The sequence below is a fragment of the Ictidomys tridecemlineatus genome, chromosome 3, assembly GCF_052094955.1.
Source record: "Ictidomys tridecemlineatus isolate mIctTri1 chromosome 3, mIctTri1.hap1, whole genome shotgun sequence".
NCBI classification, from domain to species: Eukaryota; Metazoa; Chordata; class Mammalia; order Rodentia; family Sciuridae; genus Ictidomys; species Ictidomys tridecemlineatus.
Genome location: NC_135479.1, coordinates 147,525,505 through 147,542,781, shown reverse-complemented (window position 1 = coordinate 147,542,781; position 17,277 = coordinate 147,525,505). Strand labels below are relative to the sequence as shown.

At 43.0% G+C, this 17,277-nt stretch overlaps 1 protein-coding gene and 1 long non-coding RNA gene across 3 annotated transcripts in view; one reads left to right on the top strand and one right to left on the bottom strand.

The window, feature by feature from the left end:
• The window catches only part of Fstl1 (follistatin like 1), a 54,701-nt gene that overhangs the window by 12,776 nt on the left and 24,648 nt on the right, over positions 1 to 17,277 (bottom strand). The window contains exons 3-6 of the mRNA XM_005327634.5: positions 7,825 to 7,929; positions 5,088 to 5,217; positions 4,250 to 4,282; positions 2,581 to 2,711 (exon numbers count right to left, since the gene is read on the bottom strand). Of these exons, the coding sequence (XP_005327691.1) occupies positions 2,581 to 2,711; positions 4,250 to 4,282; positions 5,088 to 5,217; positions 7,825 to 7,929 (399 nt within the window). The remainder of the gene's footprint in view (positions 1 to 2,580; positions 2,712 to 4,249; positions 4,283 to 5,087; positions 5,218 to 7,824; positions 7,930 to 17,277) is intronic.
• Positions 5,666 to 16,321, top strand: LOC144376406 (uncharacterized). Of its 2 annotated transcripts, none has more exons than XR_013436857.1 (3): positions 5,666 to 5,791; positions 7,457 to 7,553; positions 16,104 to 16,321. It is a non-coding gene; the product is annotated as an uncharacterized LOC144376406 (long non-coding RNA). The 2 variants fall into 2 exon arrangements; XR_013436858.1 differs by lacking the exon at positions 16,104 to 16,321 and adding an exon at positions 15,953 to 16,083.

Below are 17,277 nucleotides of genomic sequence, written 5' to 3'. Positions count from 1 at the left end.
CATTTCAGTATCACTGGGATCAGGAGGCAGGCTTGAGGCTGAGAGGACATTCCATTCTGTCTGTAGTCTTAATAAGGGCCCTGATGGGCCTCCACAGGCCAGTTCAGTATGTGGAGTCCATAGGAACACAGGTCTGGTATCTGCCCCAGAAATAGCATGAAAGGCCTGTGGGGTCTTGATCTGGAACCACAATCCAACATAATTCACTTGGCCTCTGTTCAGTCAACCAGTTACAAAGACACAGACCCTCTGTACGCCTGTACTTCATGGCTCTATATTCGAGACAACAACACTTTCCCTCTGTGGGACTGCTGGATTGTAGAAAGGCAGAAGATGAATGTTTGGAGACTCATGATTGGGGCTCATGGTTTTAAGTTTAGAGACTATTCAGAGCAGATGGGTTGAGGCAGATGTTGACTCACTCGCAGCAGCTGGGACGATGGGGTACATGACCCCAGGGTAAGGGAGACAAGAAGCCTGGCTCTAGTTTCAGCCCTGGCCTCCAGGAGTCAATCTGGAGTCACAGGGTATGGGTGACATGGGCAAGAAAGACACTTCCCGATGGTCTTCCCTTCTCCATTCTGTAATTCTTTTACCTAAGAAACAATGAGTGAACCACTGGTTGAGGTGAAAGGCAGATTTTAGCCTTATTCAAGTTCCGATTATATTTGCTCTTCCACTATTCTGATGTAAGGGATACCAGTGAGACTGGAGAGCAATTCAGTCTCTGGGAGGTGTCAGATCTGTCCCAGCAAGCAGCTGTTGACCTAGTAAAGGAGGGAGTCTCCCTGAGAAGAGACCACACAGGCCTCTGATAATCATTAAAACAACAACAACAACAACAACAACAACAACCCAACACTGCCAGTGTGTCTGGGAAGAGGAACGTTGTGTTTGGCAGCAGCAGTCAAACTCAGTTGGCAGAACACCCTAGAGAAAAGCTGTTTTCTCAAGGGGCCCTGCGGTTTTCAGCTGGGAGCCTGCAAGAGTATTACTGCTGGGGATGGGAGGAGGTGGAGATGTGTCAGGGGGCAGTGTGGCCTGGATTCTAGGGAATCAAATCGAATAACAGATGTCAGAGATGCCTGAGGCAGGGTGCCACAAAAGGGCAACTACAAACAGTTACAAGGTCCCAGGAGGCCCCCTGGAAGGAGCTTGCTGGGCCCCACAGCTCCAGCTGCAATCACAGGGCAAAGACACTGTGCACAACAGGCCCTGTAGGAACCACTCCCTCGGCTTTGGAAAAAGCATTTTCTTTTAGTTACTTTTTGCTCCTGTCCAACTCTCCTGCTCAGCAATGTGACATGTTCGTGTATGGGAGGGGAAACACGCCTGCCAAGGGTTCTGTCCTGTGGGAGTAGCTGAGAGAGAGGACAAAGTGAGAAGAGCTAAGCTTTTTCATCTTGGTGAGATCTCCAAAACCTGGAATCCAGAGAGATTTAATCTCTGCCATAGAGAAGCTTCTATCTAAAAACAGTAACACAAGAGAAGTCTTAAATGATCAAACACCTCTTTTAACTCAACTCAAAATTTCTCCATCTATAGGCTCCAAAATAATAGTTAAAAAATAAGAATCCATAGACTACACTGGTGTTGAGCGTGCTGGGTGCCCTCAGTGCTGTCATGTAGTCCCTCGAGCATCTGAATCTTCTCCCAAGTCATGGCTTATTAGCTCCAGGAACAGCAGGCTTGGGAAGCAAGTGAAGCACCTACCTAGAGATCTGTGTCATAAAGTGAAGGGGGCTTTGGTGCTTCTGTGAGAATGTGGGTACTGGAATGTGGGTGTCTGTGTGTACCTGTCACTGTGATGTGTGTATTTCTGTGGGTGGTATGTGTATCTGGCCTATTGTTGCACATGTGTGTATGTGTCTGTGCTTCTAAGTGTGATGCTCTTACGTGTGTCTGTGTTCCTGTCAATCACCTGGAAGAGTGCCCTTTACTGCTATCAACATTCAGGCTCTCTGAGAGAGCTCAGGAGTCCAACATGTTGCCAAATACTATTTCCTCCTTCATTTTCCCCTTTGAAACCAGCATCTTTCCCAACCCTCATTAGAATTCAGTTGCTTCAGGTAAATCTGATGGGCGATGTTACTTCCGAGGTTCATGAGGAATCTCTGACCCAGGAGATGCCAGTCCATTAACTCTTCTTAGATGAGGAAACTCAGGACTATGGATGATGAAGTCAGTGACAGAGAAATGTTAATTTGGGTAGGTAAAAGGTTGAAGTGGTTCAGGTCTGGGTGAGATCAGAAGGTACCATGTATCAGCAGCTAGCTCTGTAGGTGTCTTACAGGGTAGGGGACAGAGCTTGGGCATATTTCTCATTGACAGCCTCTCTAAGAACTTTGGTTTAACTGCCCAAGAGGGCAGCACGTGAGTGCTTGATCCTGAAGGTTGACTGCTGGACTCCCATTTATCCAGGGGGTCACAGGGCAACTCCACGGCTTTGTGGGATGGTCAACAACATGAAAACACCCAGGAACTCTAAGCAGCTGCATATTTCCTCCTGCAGGCACTGGGAGAAGGAAGCTTCCCCTTCTCTGGGCCTGAACAGTCCTGACTACAAACAACACTGATTACCTTAAAGTACTTGTCTAGGATTTCACTGTAGTTGCTGCCTTTAGAGAACCAGCCGTCTGGAATGATCTCAGCTTCCAGCCACTGGATAATGCGACGCCGAAGCTCATCTCGATTAGCCTGATAGCAAACGACTGCAGGAAAGAGGAGAGATAAGCCAGGTGGTGAGGGAGGACCCCAGGGTCATCTGGCACCCGCTCCCTGGGGAGCACAATACCCAGGCTGAGTCATCCCATCCAATCTCCACAGCACCTGGTGGGACAGGATTATCACACAAGGGTTCACAACCAGAAAGTGTCTAACCAGGAGTCAAGCTAATCTCACTAAAAGCATTTATTAAGATTGAGATTGAAAATGCTGAAACAGAGCTGCTTAAGTGAGGAAAAAGACAGCAGAAAAATACAGAACATTTTCATTAACTTTAGGAAGAAAAAGGGGGAAAAAAATCAATGAGCAGAGCAGCTCTTTTGGCTCAAGATAAGCTAAAGTAACACATGAATACATGAAAGCATTATCATTTGTTATGCTACAAGTTTTCTGATTTTCTTTTCCTTTTTTTTTTTCTGGTTTTTCTCTGTTTTTATCAACCAGGTCTATCAAAACTTTCTCCCATTTAAAATTTTGCACCACCTTGCTGAATGCAGTGGTACATGCCTGTAATCCCAGTGACTCAGGAAGCTGAGTCAGGAGGATCGTAAATTCAAGGTTAGCCTGAGCTAACCTTATCTCAAAATAAAAAGGGCAGGGGATTAGCTCAGAGGTAGAGTGCTTGCCTAGGATGTGGCAAGCATGTGCCAAGCTCTAGGTCCTGGGTTCATTTCCCAGTAACACACACACACACACACACACACACACAGGCACACACACAGGCACACACCACACCATCTGTATCATCCTCTTTTATGAACAACAGAAAACTAGGGCCAAGGAAGGGCCATGTCAAAGCTCTGCTCTGGACAGCTGTTGTAAGCCATGTGGAAGCAACAGGTGGGATCCAGAGTTGGGTGGATGAGGAAACAAAGTAAAGAAAGCCTTGGCAGAAGGAAATTCCTGGAAGACAACATATGTTGGGATGTGAAGGGGGCACGGAGCCAAGGATGTGAACAAGTGGGCATTCTTCTTCACCCTGCCCTTCCTATGCCCTTCGTATTCTGTGTGATATGTAGAAACTCAATCTCTCAGCCTCAATTTCTTCTTTTGTGAGGTCATTACAGTAAGATCTACCTCTCAAGGACATTATGAGGACCTGGACAAAACATAGGCTAAAGCGGTCTGGAACTACAATTCAAGATAAGATTTTAATCTGTATAGATAGAAAAAAACCACAGAAGTCTTACTAGCATTTTCAGTTATCAACTTTCGAAGGGGTTGTCCCTCAAAAGGCCTGTGACATGAGCATGCTTACAGAGTGTTGGAAAGAGGACTTAGTGGCCTTCCTGTCCACGCAGTGTCACTAAGCAGTGAAAATGGAAAACAGCTAACACCCCCCACCTCCAACAGCTGCTTTAATCGGCAAGCACCCCCTAAAAATGCAGTGTTTTGCAGCTTTTGTGAGCTGTGTTCTGGGTCACAGGTTCTGAAAAACAGAAGAGCTGGTGTGCTCAGCAGGATCAGGCAACACAAGATTTCCTCAGAGATGCCTGCACACAGCAGGAACAAAGCAGGCACTCACCTGGGCTGGCAGATGGACTTACAGATTTCTTCTCTGCAAGACAAAGGAAAAAATATGTTAACATAAAGTGAAGAAAATTTCTGATATTTCTAGGATTAAAACTGCCCCACTCAAGGAGGGCTGTTTGTAGCCTTTCCATCAGTTTGTCTTAAATTATTATCTTTTCCTTCTTTCATGGTCCAAGGATGGGATCTTTTCTTTTCTGCTTTGTTTGACATTTTGTGTCCACTGGGTTGCCCTCCTGATCTCACACCTCCTCCTGTTGGGTTGAAGGCTTCCTGGGATTTTGAGAATTCACGTGGAGAAACATTCTGGTCAGGGACTACATTGGGGACTTAACACCTGAGAAACAGTTTCTTGTTACTCCAGGGGAGGTCAAGACTGGGAGGGCTGGGCAGGGCGATGGCTTGGCAGGGGGATGGTGTCTAATTAGCAACAACCACAGGATGCCTTCCCTTTTACTCTAATAGTAATGGTTTGAGTGCAAAAAAGAAGAAAAATAATAGTACCAGGGCTGGGAAGTTTCTAAATTTAATTTATACATTCTGAAAAGTTGTGGAATTCCTTTAAGGACTTTCTTCTTATTATTATATTTATGTGATCACCTTCACTACTCTCTAGCTGCAGGTAGGTGCTGGAAGGCCCCTGGGGCCTAATCCATAAAATTCAGCAGGCTCCTGAATGTCAGGAGGGTGCATCTCCAACCAATTGGATGGTCTTCTCAGCTTTGGGTGGCAGTGACCTTGGTAGAAAGGTCATATGGTCAGCCAGGCCATACACCACCCCTCCCTGTCTCTCCACAGGTAGAGTTACCATGCAGTAGTGATAGCATGCTTACCTTTGCAGTGTCCATCATAATCAACCTGGATTTTGGATCCAGTGAGGCAGGCATCACGATGCAGCTCACAGTGGTTGAGGTAGGTCTTGCCGTTACTGCCACACACAGGCCTCTTGTGAGGTTTGCATTGCTGAAATAGACCCGCGGGAGGATGCTTGTGTGGTTATGGGCACTAACATGCACTTACACACACACACAAAGTCATCTTCTGAGGGAACTCCCCACCAGCATAGATGGAACCTCGATGCCGCCGTAGGACAGAGCCTCAGGCATGGCCATCAGTGACCCTACCCCACTTGATGCTGAAGGCACTCCAATGCTCAGTCCCTCATGGCCCTCTGTGTCCATCCTGATCCAGAGTCATCTCTTCTATTCAGTGAAGAAATGGATGTGCTTCTATGGCTCAAATATTTGGGTCCTCTCCAAAATTCATGTTGAAACATAATCCCCAAATGCAACCACAGTGTTAAAGGAAAGGCCTTCAGGAGGTGATTAGGTCATGGGTCTTTCCTCATGAATGAGATTAAAGCCCTAATAAAAAGAGATTTCACAAAGCATTAGGCCCTTTTGCCCTTCTGCCTTTTGCTAGGTGAGGATGTTCAAGAGGAGGATGTTCAAAGTGCCACCTTGGAAGTAGAGACCAGGTCCTCACTGACTTCAAACCAACTTGTGATTGGATCCTGGTCTTCACAGCCTTCAGAACTGTGAGAATTAAATTCCTATTCTTTATAAATTACCCAGTCTCAGATTAATTAATGAATTAACAGAAAGGACATTTTATTGGGAGTCAGGAATCTGGATTTTTTGTTACTTTGGAAAAAGTCATTCAATATCTTTGGAAGATCTAAGAGCTCTCAAAATTCCAAAAATTTATGACCCAAAACAGCCGGAGCTGGGAATATGGAGACTGATGGGTAGGGAAACACACACACACACACACACACACACACACACATTTCAGTTCTTTTAGGGACTAATCATAGGGATCTCTTGTTTTGTTAGTATTTGTTGGTATTTGGGGACCACTTTGTTTTCCTCCTAGTTTCACAACCTCTGTTGTGAGGCTGGGGTTGGGACTACGGTAAATCCTTATGGACAGGAATATGGAATAAGGTTCATCTGGCAACGAGGTTCAGCTTTGCCTACTGACAAAGATCACCATCAAGGTTTGCCAAGACCACAGTCAAGCTTGGTTTCTTTAGACTTTTGTGTTTCTTGAAGGGAGAAAGGAAGAAGGGGAAAGCAAATTCAGCCTAGACCTGATAAAGGGACCGTAACAAGAAAGAGTCGATGAAAACAAACATATAAACTATCTTTATGGCATCTGGTGGGAATTAGTTCACTCATTCAAAACCACACAACTATATGTGGCTAAGCTGAGACTAGACGTGAGGCTTCCAGATCCTAAGTCAGGGCTTATGCCATCACTTTGTAGTCAGTATACTTCTATTGAGGACCTCTCACAGCAAAAGGATCCTCAGTAGGATCAGGTTTTTAGGTTTCCAAGTTGGGAAACTTGTTTTTCTGCAGCAATGGATCAGGGTCCTGAATCTGGGGACTAAGTTGATATAGTTATTTGAGAAAAGCCTGTGTTGCCAGGTTTTAGGTTGGTTTGACAGAGGAAGGAAAAAAAGCACATATCCAAGGTATTTATGTCTACCTTGGAAGTGAGAATTTACTAGAATCTTGACTGTCTTTCAAAGGCTCACTTTGCTTTTTAGATGTCATCTAAAAACAAAATTGCAAAACCTGCATTTCTGTTCACTATTTTAAAAACCTTGGCACCTCTTTTGACCTAGAGCCTTGGTGGCTTGATCCTACAGAAACAAAGGGAGAAGCATGAAAGGAAATTTGTACAGGAATATTTTTGTTTGTGGTGATAAGCAACTCAAAGAACCACTTACGTGGCCATCTATGAAAAAATAATTTAATAAACCTAGTTCTTTTATATTAATAAATATTATGCATCAGTTTTAAAAGGAGTTAAAACTGTTCTGTTCTGGAATGCTGTCCATGATATATTGAAGAGTGCAAGATATAAATTACATATCTTTTTATCTATAAGGATTGTAATTTCATTTTTGCATAAAATAGGGGGAAACACAGGTTTATATTAGTACACACACACAAAAAAAACCCTGGAACAATAAATACAAAACTGATAATAGAAGTTATCTCAGACTAATGGGATTGAACAGTTTTGAGGAAAGATTATTAATTTTATGTCTGAATAAATGTTTATACTATTTGGCTTAAATAAAACAATTGCTTTTTGTTTGTTTGTTTCCAGGGTTGAACCCAAAGTTGCTTAACCACTAAGCCCTAAGAAACATTCCTAGCTTGTTTTCTTTATTGTTTGTTTGAGACAGGGTCTCCCTAAGTTGCTCAGGGATTGGCTAAGTTACTGAGGCTAGCTTTGAACTTGCAAGACTCCTGCCTCAGCTTCCCCAGCTGCTGGGATTACAGGTATGTGCCATTGCACCCTGCAATTGCCAATTTTTTAATTAAAAAGCTCTTATGTAACTAAACACATTTTTTATAAGAAAAACTTCTACATTAAAAACTATGCATCAGATTTTTAACCCTGGGGAAAAATACTACATGCCTTTTACGTAGACAAGGTGTACTTTTATAAAGATAATGAAATTGTTGGCACTGCTCTGTTTATTGGCAGCTCCAGCAAGGCAGCCACACGGGTCTTGGCCACTGTCATTCTGCTCCTGACATAAGCACCTACCTCAATGCAGAGGCATGTGGGCTCTCCCTTCTCTGTGACGGCACATTCCCTGCCGGCTCCACAGAACACATTGGCACAGATTTTGGATTTGCTTCTTAGTTCTTCCTAAAAGACAAATAAAGGAAACCATGTTACTGAGATAAGCCTATCACAGGATCAGCCAATGGTGGTGATTATCTTTCAAGCTCGGACTTTGGTCTGGAATTGCAACCCATGGTGCTAAAGGGTTTTAATCAGCCAAAAGTTGATCCTCCACAGTCAGCACCATACTCCTAGGCTCAGGTATCTCTGAGTCCCTAAGATTATTTCTCCAAGAGTAAGAATTACTTTCTTTCATGCTTTCTTTCTTTAGAAAATGATTATCCAGCACCTATTATATGTCAACACTACATTTAGGGCTGGAGATAACAAAGGACAACCCTTTTCTCAAGAAGCTCTATGACTCTCATGAAGAGACATTTAGAAATGAATATATATATATATATTCATATATATATTAATGAAAGTACAATAATAGGGGTCCCATGGAGCTGGAGGGTAGCAGAGGAATGCAAGAATCAAATAGGACTTTCTGAAGATTTGACGTCTCAAGTGATTCTTAAAGGATGAAAAGACTATGCCAGGTAGTGATAGGAACACTGGAAAGAAATATGAACATCTCATAGTCTAAAACCTCATCAGGTGGTGTCAAATACAACATCATCTCAAAGACAAAGAAAGATGGCTAAACCATGGAAATATGGAGTTATTTGATATTTGTCCCCTATAAGTGTCTGCTTTGGCTTCAGGAATATGAGGGCCAAATCATCCAAAAGAGAGAACTCCCCTCGAGCCCCTTGCTGGTCAGGAGTCGCAATCAGATGTATATGGTAGAACTGACAAAGCAGGGAACAGCCTCAATCTATGCCACCTGGAAATATGGGTACTGACAGGAGCTAATCTGTTGGTGGCACATTCCTTCCCTCCCATTCATTGGTGGCAGAAAGCCAACTCCACCTCACTCACTACTCAGCCCAGCAGTAGAGGTGATTAAACTAAAGAGAATGAAATTTCTTCAGCCCTTCTTCCTGACTGGCTAGGCTGGCAGTCACCAAAGGCCAATGGGTTGGCACTGTTTGTGACAATAAAGATGGCAGGTAGCATGCTGGGGTCACAGGGCTAGCTGTGGTAAAGGCAAGAGTCCATATTGCAGCCACAGTAAGGCTTTTATAGCTGGTAAATATGTTATATTTATGAATAAAAAAAAAAGCAAGAAAACAAAGTAGAGGCTTGAAAGCTGGGGACCCATGGCCAATCCAGTTGGTTTGCTGCCACCCTGAGGCTGCTCTGCAAACTCCTGGTTGTTCTCCGCCCCCCCCCCCCCCCCGCACCCCCCACCTTGGGGGCTTGACAGTCCTGGAGAGGTCTCCTATTGGTCTAGAAGTAATTTGCATGCTCACATTTCATTGGTTCACATGCTGTTGCTAAACCAATTCTTTTTTGGATGTTGCTAAGGCAAATTCAATAAAGCTGGCAAGCAAGGAAGAAAAGAGGAAGTAATTCCCAGAGGAGTAGGTGGACCAGGGAGCTGTTGTTTCTAAACATGGAATGCTGATAAAATCAAGCCTATTCTCCAGACAGGGCCCTCTTCTGAGAACTCTGCCTGGGAATGTAATGCAATATTGAAAAGGAATAGGAAAAAGCCATTGCTGATCAGTGTTAAAAAAACACCATCAACAAAAAACCAATCTCAGGATACCCTTCTCCCCACCCCCTCCCCTTCATTAGATGTACCAATCCCTGTGGGTGTGTCCCATGTGCTTCAGACACACAAAAAGCATGCTCAGACACATTGCCTGCACTCAAGGACACACCTGCACATAGCTCCACAAGCAAACACCCACAAACCTCTTCTGGCTTGCTGCACATCCCTAACTAGTCACTTTAATTTTTTGAGCTTCATGTGTAAAATAGGAGTAAATACTATGAAGATGAAATGAGATAATATATTTGGAAGTGCACCACAGTAAAGCAAGCTGCCCATGCAAAGTGTGATTAATGGGAATATCTTACAGAGAACTGCAGAATAGCAGATGACCCTTACAGGGCCTCCTTTTATCATATGTTGTTTTTAGTGAGGATTAAAAATAAAAGTTTATTCTTTAAATTTAATTCAGTACAAGTCATTTTTCAAAAATAGTTTCAAAAATCCATTCGGAGACAATATCTTTGACTCACCCTTGAATAGTACAGTTAAAATTTACAAAGAATTTTTTTTTTTAATAAAACTTCATCTTACTGTGTGGACAACCCTGCAAGAACATGTATATTATTATTATCCATTTTATACATGAGGACATTGAAGATCAGAATGGTAAATAACTTGCCCAAAGTCCCAAAGTTAGAAATGAGAGGAGCTAGGATTCAAACCAGATCTCCAGATAATAGATAACCAAGCTTCTATTTATAATACCTTCTCTTTATAAAATACCTGCTAAATGATTTATTATATATTAGACTTAAGGTTAAGGAAACTAAATGGGCATATAAACTGTGTAATTAATAGGCATAAGGAGAAAGTGTCGAGGAGCTGGACATTCCACCTCTGTTCCTTTCTTGCCATGGTCATGGGCAAGGTACTCTCTTTAAACCTCAGTTTCCTCATGTATAAAATGGAAATACAGATCCTCAGAGGCTTGTTGTGAGGACTGAATAAGACACATTGCATGCTGCAGAGTGTCTGCCGCACAACAGAAAATGGCTGCTACTACAATGGGTAATTTATTTTCAGTTTTCCCACTGAGACGCTGTCATTGTCACCTTCAGCTGTCATGACCCCATTCTTACTTGTCCTTGCTTACAGTGGAATAGTAATACTGAAAGAAGGAGGGCTGATGGAATGGAAAAAAGCAATGGGCCTAACAACCCCGGAGTCCTGTTTGCAGCAATGAGGGAGGCCACCAGTTATACAACCATTCCTCTTTGCAGGTGACACGTCTGTCAATAGGTGGCAATCTCTCTCTTTGTCTTCCACAGCCCAGAGCCGCAATGCAGAAGTAGTCTTGGCTCCTGCAGCTCTGCCCAGCTGTTTTCCCAGTGAAAAGTGGCGCAGGAGATGAGGAAACAGGACAGACACCCTACAAGAGTAGGCAGGAGAATCTGCCAATTTAGGAAGGAATGTCTTCCCTGCAACCCTCAAAGCCCTCCACAGTTCACAGGCAGGCTTCAATGCAGAAAAAAAAAAAAAAAAATCAAGAACGAAGAAATTTTTCTCCAGAGTGGTCACATCTTTGTGCCACTGAAAACCCTTCTGCAAGCACCATCTTCTATGGGAGCAAAAGTGTCAGGTGCATCCCTAAGGCTCCCAGAATGTTTCTTAAGGTGGAAGGTGGCCTTACTAATCTGTTGAGTGACCAATTCTGAGTCAGAGAGAAAAACACCCTGAGTTGGAAAAAAAACTGAATGAAAAGGCTCATGGGCAGTGATGGCTGCATGGTGAGGAGTGTCACGGTGAGAGAGACAGAAAAGAAGTGAGGAAGACAGCAATGATGAAGCGGGGCAGCAGGGGAGGTGGTGAGTGGTGTGGGTTTCAACAGCTGATCTGAGGATCTTTCTGTGGATCCCATCCAATGGCCTTCAGAAGGTCTGGGTCTAGTAGGTGACATGATGAATGTGATGTTTTGGAATGTGAATTTGTATCAAGTCTTTCTGATTCTGAAATTCTAGTTTAAAAAGCAAGGCAGCCTGGATGGAGAGAATCAGAGCAACCTGGTAGGTCTAAGGCAGCAGTCTAGTCAGGAATGACAAACTCATAAGACCCCACCTGATGTTAACCACAGCACCTACAACTGAGCGGTATTCTGTCCTTACCACCTTAGTTCCATGTAACAGATGCAGAAAATCTGTGACATACGGAGGCCACATAACTAGTGAAAGAGCTCAGAAACAGAACACAGGTTGACCTGACCTAAACCTCGAAGTTCCTGTATGAAGTATGGTGGAGGCAGGGAACCATGGGGGGAGGGGACAGCTACAAAGGCTGGCACAGGGTGCAATGCACTTCCTATGAATGAAACAGAACTACTTGGTTTACCACCATAATAATTTTTGGAATTGGGTCCCAATACTGGAGAAGAATATCACCTATGTATAGATAATCACTTGGGCACATGCATGTTCTCTACGGGCATGAGGCTACAGGCAGATCCATTTATATAACAGCATTAACAGGCACCTAAGTCTGAATTTATCCATGAATTCAATGGGTTACATGGGAGCAGGGGTTATATTCTGTAAGTGTGGGCACCCAGATACAGTGATAAAAATCAACAAAATATTTGCCTCCAAAACAGAGAACTCTCAGGTTGTTCTAGCTTTATGCTTTCATTTTTGACTTGCATCCCTGTTGTTTTCATGGTATGTGTTAAAACTGGGCTCTGAGGATTTGGTTAAGGTTAATTTCACATTGCAGATTCCCTTTGGTAAAAGATTGATCAGGAATATTTCTTTTACCAGAAAGATACTCTCTCTGAGCAACTGTCAGCTATTACATGGAAATAATAATACTTTATAATTATTCAGCAATTTTGATAAATATGTATTTGTTACTACCATTTTTGACTCTCAAGCCCTTTTAATATAGGCAGGCAGGAGGCTCTTCCAGATTTAAGATCCTGTGATGTAAACAAAGCTGAGGTTCACAGTCATAAGTGACTGGTCCAAGATCTCACAGCTGCAGAGTGCAGAGCCAGGTCCTAGTCCTAGGCCTCCAGACTTTAACATCAGTTTCTTTCCACTAAATTGCTCTTGATTCAAAACCAGGAAAGGTATCATCTTGAATCCAAAGTCTTACAAAAAGGAAATTATTTTTGCAAGCAAATGGAAAAGCAAATTATTTGCAAAATCACCAGTGGAGGTGATCATGTGTCTGAGTCTCTGGACCAACCAGCATTAGGTCTGAGCATAAAATATACTTTGAATGTTCAAAAGAAAGTATTCTGAAGTCAAACAATTTCTAGAAGAACAGTATGTTTTGGCAGGAGAGGAAGCTTATAAAAGCAAAGCCATAAAACTGTCAGCTTAATATACCGTCATCTCACTAACATGAACTGGGTCGGCTCTGCCCCCTCCAACCTCTTCCTCCTTTCCACTTTATTTAAAAGGAAAAAAAAAAAAAAAAAAAAAGGCCCTGACTTTGCCAAGGTGGAATGGTGGAATTCTGGCTCCACTTGCCACTATACTGTGACAGAGCGGCTTTGTTGCCGTGAGAAAAACTCTCCTTGCTTTGCCAGAATTAGTCATGGAAACTTCACAGGAACATCAGGGCCCCTCAGAAACACAGAGTACTATGGAGCTGGGGACAAAGGAATTCACAGAACTGGAGAGAGTGGGGGCAGGGTGTGGTGCTTGGGGTGGGATGCTGGCTGCTTCCAGAGAGCTGGTCTGGAGTGGAACTCTGTAATAAAGCCGGAGAAAGCCAAGAAGAAAGAGTAAAATTGCTTCAGACCCTGGGAATCTAGCTGGAGTGCCACGTGACTTGCTCAATCTCTCTCTTTTTCTTGAAAAAGGAATGTGTTCGTGCATCCTGCATAAGCTAGGGAAAGAGGCAGAAAGAGGTGTGATGATTTTAGCAGTAGTTCTGATACACTTGGCAGTAGACACTACATTTGTGCCAACCCTACCATAAGGGCCCCTCCCTTAAATGTATTCACAACCAATCCCTCAACTCAAGGTCCAGGTTTTGTGAGGCCTGAAGCTTAAACAATTTGGGGGCCCTCTATAAGGAAAAAAAAAAAGCACATAACTTTGAATGCAAAATTGGGCACAAGGCCCTGCAAGAGGCCTTGCAAGTAAAAGAACTAAAACTGATGCTTAATTAGCTTCATGGTAAATCCAAGTTTCCACTTGCCCTATTATTTTATTCATAAACAAGAGATCTTTCTAACAATGGCTTTTGGGCCTTCAGTGTGTTTCAGCCTTATTGAATATTTTATGCACAGATAATTTACCTTAAGTAGATTCTAAAGGCCTTCCATCCTTGGCTTTCCCACAGACCCACTATGGGTCCTGTCTGAGAAAATGCTCAATTAATAGTTTTTACATTAAATGTTGTTTGGGGATACAAAGTTTCAATTATGCAAAATAAGAAATTCTATTTTCTTAGCAAATCAGAAGTATTTATGATGGTACAGTTAACATGGGTACTTCTAATCTGCTAAGAGAATAGTTACATCTTCTACACATACAATGGTAAGTATGTAGAGGTAATAAATTGAGTCAATTAGTTCGATTAGAGTGATAGTTTCACAATGGACACAAGTACCAAAACATCAAGTTGTATATTTTCAATGTATAAAAATTTCATTGATAACGATATTTTTAATAAATCTGTTTAAAAATAAAAATAAACTAGAGGAGACCTCATTCCCACCCCTAAACCCTGTCCGATCTACTCCAGTAATTTTATAAAATACAGATTCCCTGGTTCCTCCTCCAGAGACTGATTTTGTAGGTCTAGGGTGGGGCCCTGGATTCTAGCAAGAAAACAAACTGTCAGGTGGTTCTGACGGTCAGTCAGGTTTGTAGCTCACTGGTTCACTGCAGACACAAGCCCAAATAATCTGTGGCACCACAGAGTTGAGTGATGAGGTGCTGGTGCTGTGGGAAGGAAGCCTCTACAGGCTGAGCGGTTTACCAGATGGAGCCGCAGGAGCAGGGCCAGAGTGCGGTAATGTGGATGCAGAGGCCCAGAACCAGGAAAGCCCAGGTCTTGCTCAAGGAGCCAAGGATGGCTCAGATTTGAAGAACATTGGGGAAAGGGTGGGACAAAGACTGTTGTAAAGGGCTCACCTGGAATAACATGCTAAGAATCTGTACTTGTTGACGGAAGTGAAGTACTAGTAAGCCAGTGAAGAGTTTTGTTTTGTAGTGTTGGGGATCGAACTCAAGGCCTCTTGCATGCTAAGCAATCTCCTCTAACAATGAGCTACAGCCCTGGCTCGTATTTATTTAGTTAGTTAGTTTTGAGACAAGTTAAGTTACCTGTCACTAAGTTACCCAGGCTAGCCTTGAACTTGTAATCCTCCTGCCTCAGTCTCCCAAATCTCTGGGATAACAGAGGTATTCACCAAACCCAGCAGCCCTGTGTATTTCTTAAGGATTCTCTAACTGCCAGGTGCTACTTGAACCCAGAGGAGACAGCAGTAAATAAAACAGACAGACATACCCATCCTCAAAAAACTTCAATTTTAGTGAGAGAAACAGATAAGTAAAACGTGTGCTGTGCGAGGTGGTGATATGTGATATGGAGAACAATAAAACAGGAGAGGATGGTCTGGAGTGTTGGAGAGTTAATGGCAGCAGTTACAATTTTGAATAGAATGCATGGCAGAGAAGTAAGGGTAGAGGCATGAGTCTGTAGCCCCTGCAGGAATCAGCTATGCCTTTCTTTCTTCTTTGTATAAATGAATGAATAAATCAAAACTCGGGCAGATCTGACCTAATCAGCAAGTATAGAGAAAAACATGAAGAAGCTTGCCTAAATCTTTCTCTCAATTGGATATTTAAAAAGCATTTTAAAACCGGACTCTTTGCATCAGTCTTGCCTTCCTCCGTTTGTCCTCCTTGCTGATTCTGTGAGGTCACACACTGGCTTAAAATATTTCAGCAGCTTCCGGTGGTCTCCACACATTAAAGTGTCATTTTAGCCTGGCATGCACAGGGTTCTTGATTTGGCAACTTAGCCTTATAAATTTGGACTCTTGTTTGTTTATGTAAAGTAACTGAAGTTAACCTAAGCGAAAACATTTAAAAATTAAAAATGTCACTTGGGGTCCATTCAAGTTAGTCTGTCAGTGGCCAGTAACAGCAACACTCATGGTGCTTCTGGGAAAGCATGGCTAGGCTCCACAACATCAAAATAAGGGATGCATCACACCAGAAGGATTAACTTTGAGGTACAAATCACCCATTGTGGACTTGCCAACTAAGAATTATTTAAGTCTGCTTCGTGTAATGGTGCATGCCTGTAATCCCAGCGATTTAGGAGGCTGAGGCAGGAGGATGGCAAATTTGGGGACAGTCTGCACAACTTAACAAGGCTCTGCTCAAAAGAAAATTTATAAAAATTCTCCTTTGTATTAATTTCCAGGTCCAGCTCTATCACATCGTATGGGATACAACATGCTCCTGACATTATCTACTCAGTATATGATAATGTACTATGTGCCTACTACAGATTGCTGTGTTCAAATTTCAAAAGGGACAATGCTGTTTACCTTAACTATCTTCTTATTTTACAGAATCTGTCACATGGACTCTGTGTTTGCCTTTTCAGACTGAAAAATCCAAATTGGCTCAAGATCTTTGACTCCTTCCCTAGAGGTTTAGAGGAGTGTGTGAAAGAGATGGAGTCTTGGGAAGGGTCAAGTGAGGGAGGGGCAGGTGGGAGTGAGTCAGGTATGAATGAGTCTATGGGGACACATCCCAACGACAGTTGAAAATAAAGGCCAAAGATGCACATCCAGATATCATCTGTATAGGAATGAGAAATGGGGACGAAGGAACAAATGAGCTTAGAAGCAAATGGTGGATAGAAGGCTGAGGGCAGCTGGGCAGAGGAAGGGAAAGGATGAGCAGACAGCACAGAGAGAGCAGGAATTGGGCATTTACCCCTGTATACCCAGCAACTTAGGAGGCTGTGGTAGGAGGATCACAAGTTCAAGGTCAGCCTGGTCAATTTAGTGAGACTCAGCAACTTAATGAGATCCTGTCCAAAATAAAAAATAAAAAGGGCTGGGGATGTAGCTCAGTGATAGAGCACCACTGGGTTCAATTCCAAGTTAAAAATACCCCCCCCCCAATAGAGAGAGAGAGAGAATGAATGTATGTGTGTGTATGTGTGTGTGTGTGTGAGTGTGTGTGAGTGTGTGTGCAGGAGAACAGACTGCCTGTAGTTCACAGGGGTTCTCCGTACAAACCAAAAAAAAACGGGGCACCAGGCGAAGTTAGAAGGTTTGGTAAGCAGAGTGCCGGTTGGATTTCAGGCACTTATCTCCTTGGGCAGTTAACAGCTTGTACAACTGAATGAGGGCTCAAGGCACAGAAGCCAAGAAAGGAGAGGAGGAACACTCAAGAAACCTAGAAGACTAGTAAGTCTAGAGAGCTCCAAGGAATGAATGACTGGATGATGAATACCATTGCACTACTGCATGAGAAATAAATTGGTGAACATTGGGATGAAACAGCCAAAAAAAAAAAAAAAAGATAGTTAGAAAAAAAGAAAGAAAGAAAGCTCTTAGACCTCCATTGAAGTCTGAGACAGTAATGCAGAGGCTCAACCAGAGACAGACACTTAGAAGGACTAATGCAGGAGGCTGGAGAGGGGCCCTGGACATGTCTCTGCCTCAAGTGCAGTGTGACTTATGGAAAGTTGGAGCCTCAGTTTTCCCATCTCTAAAATGCAGAGTTTGTAGA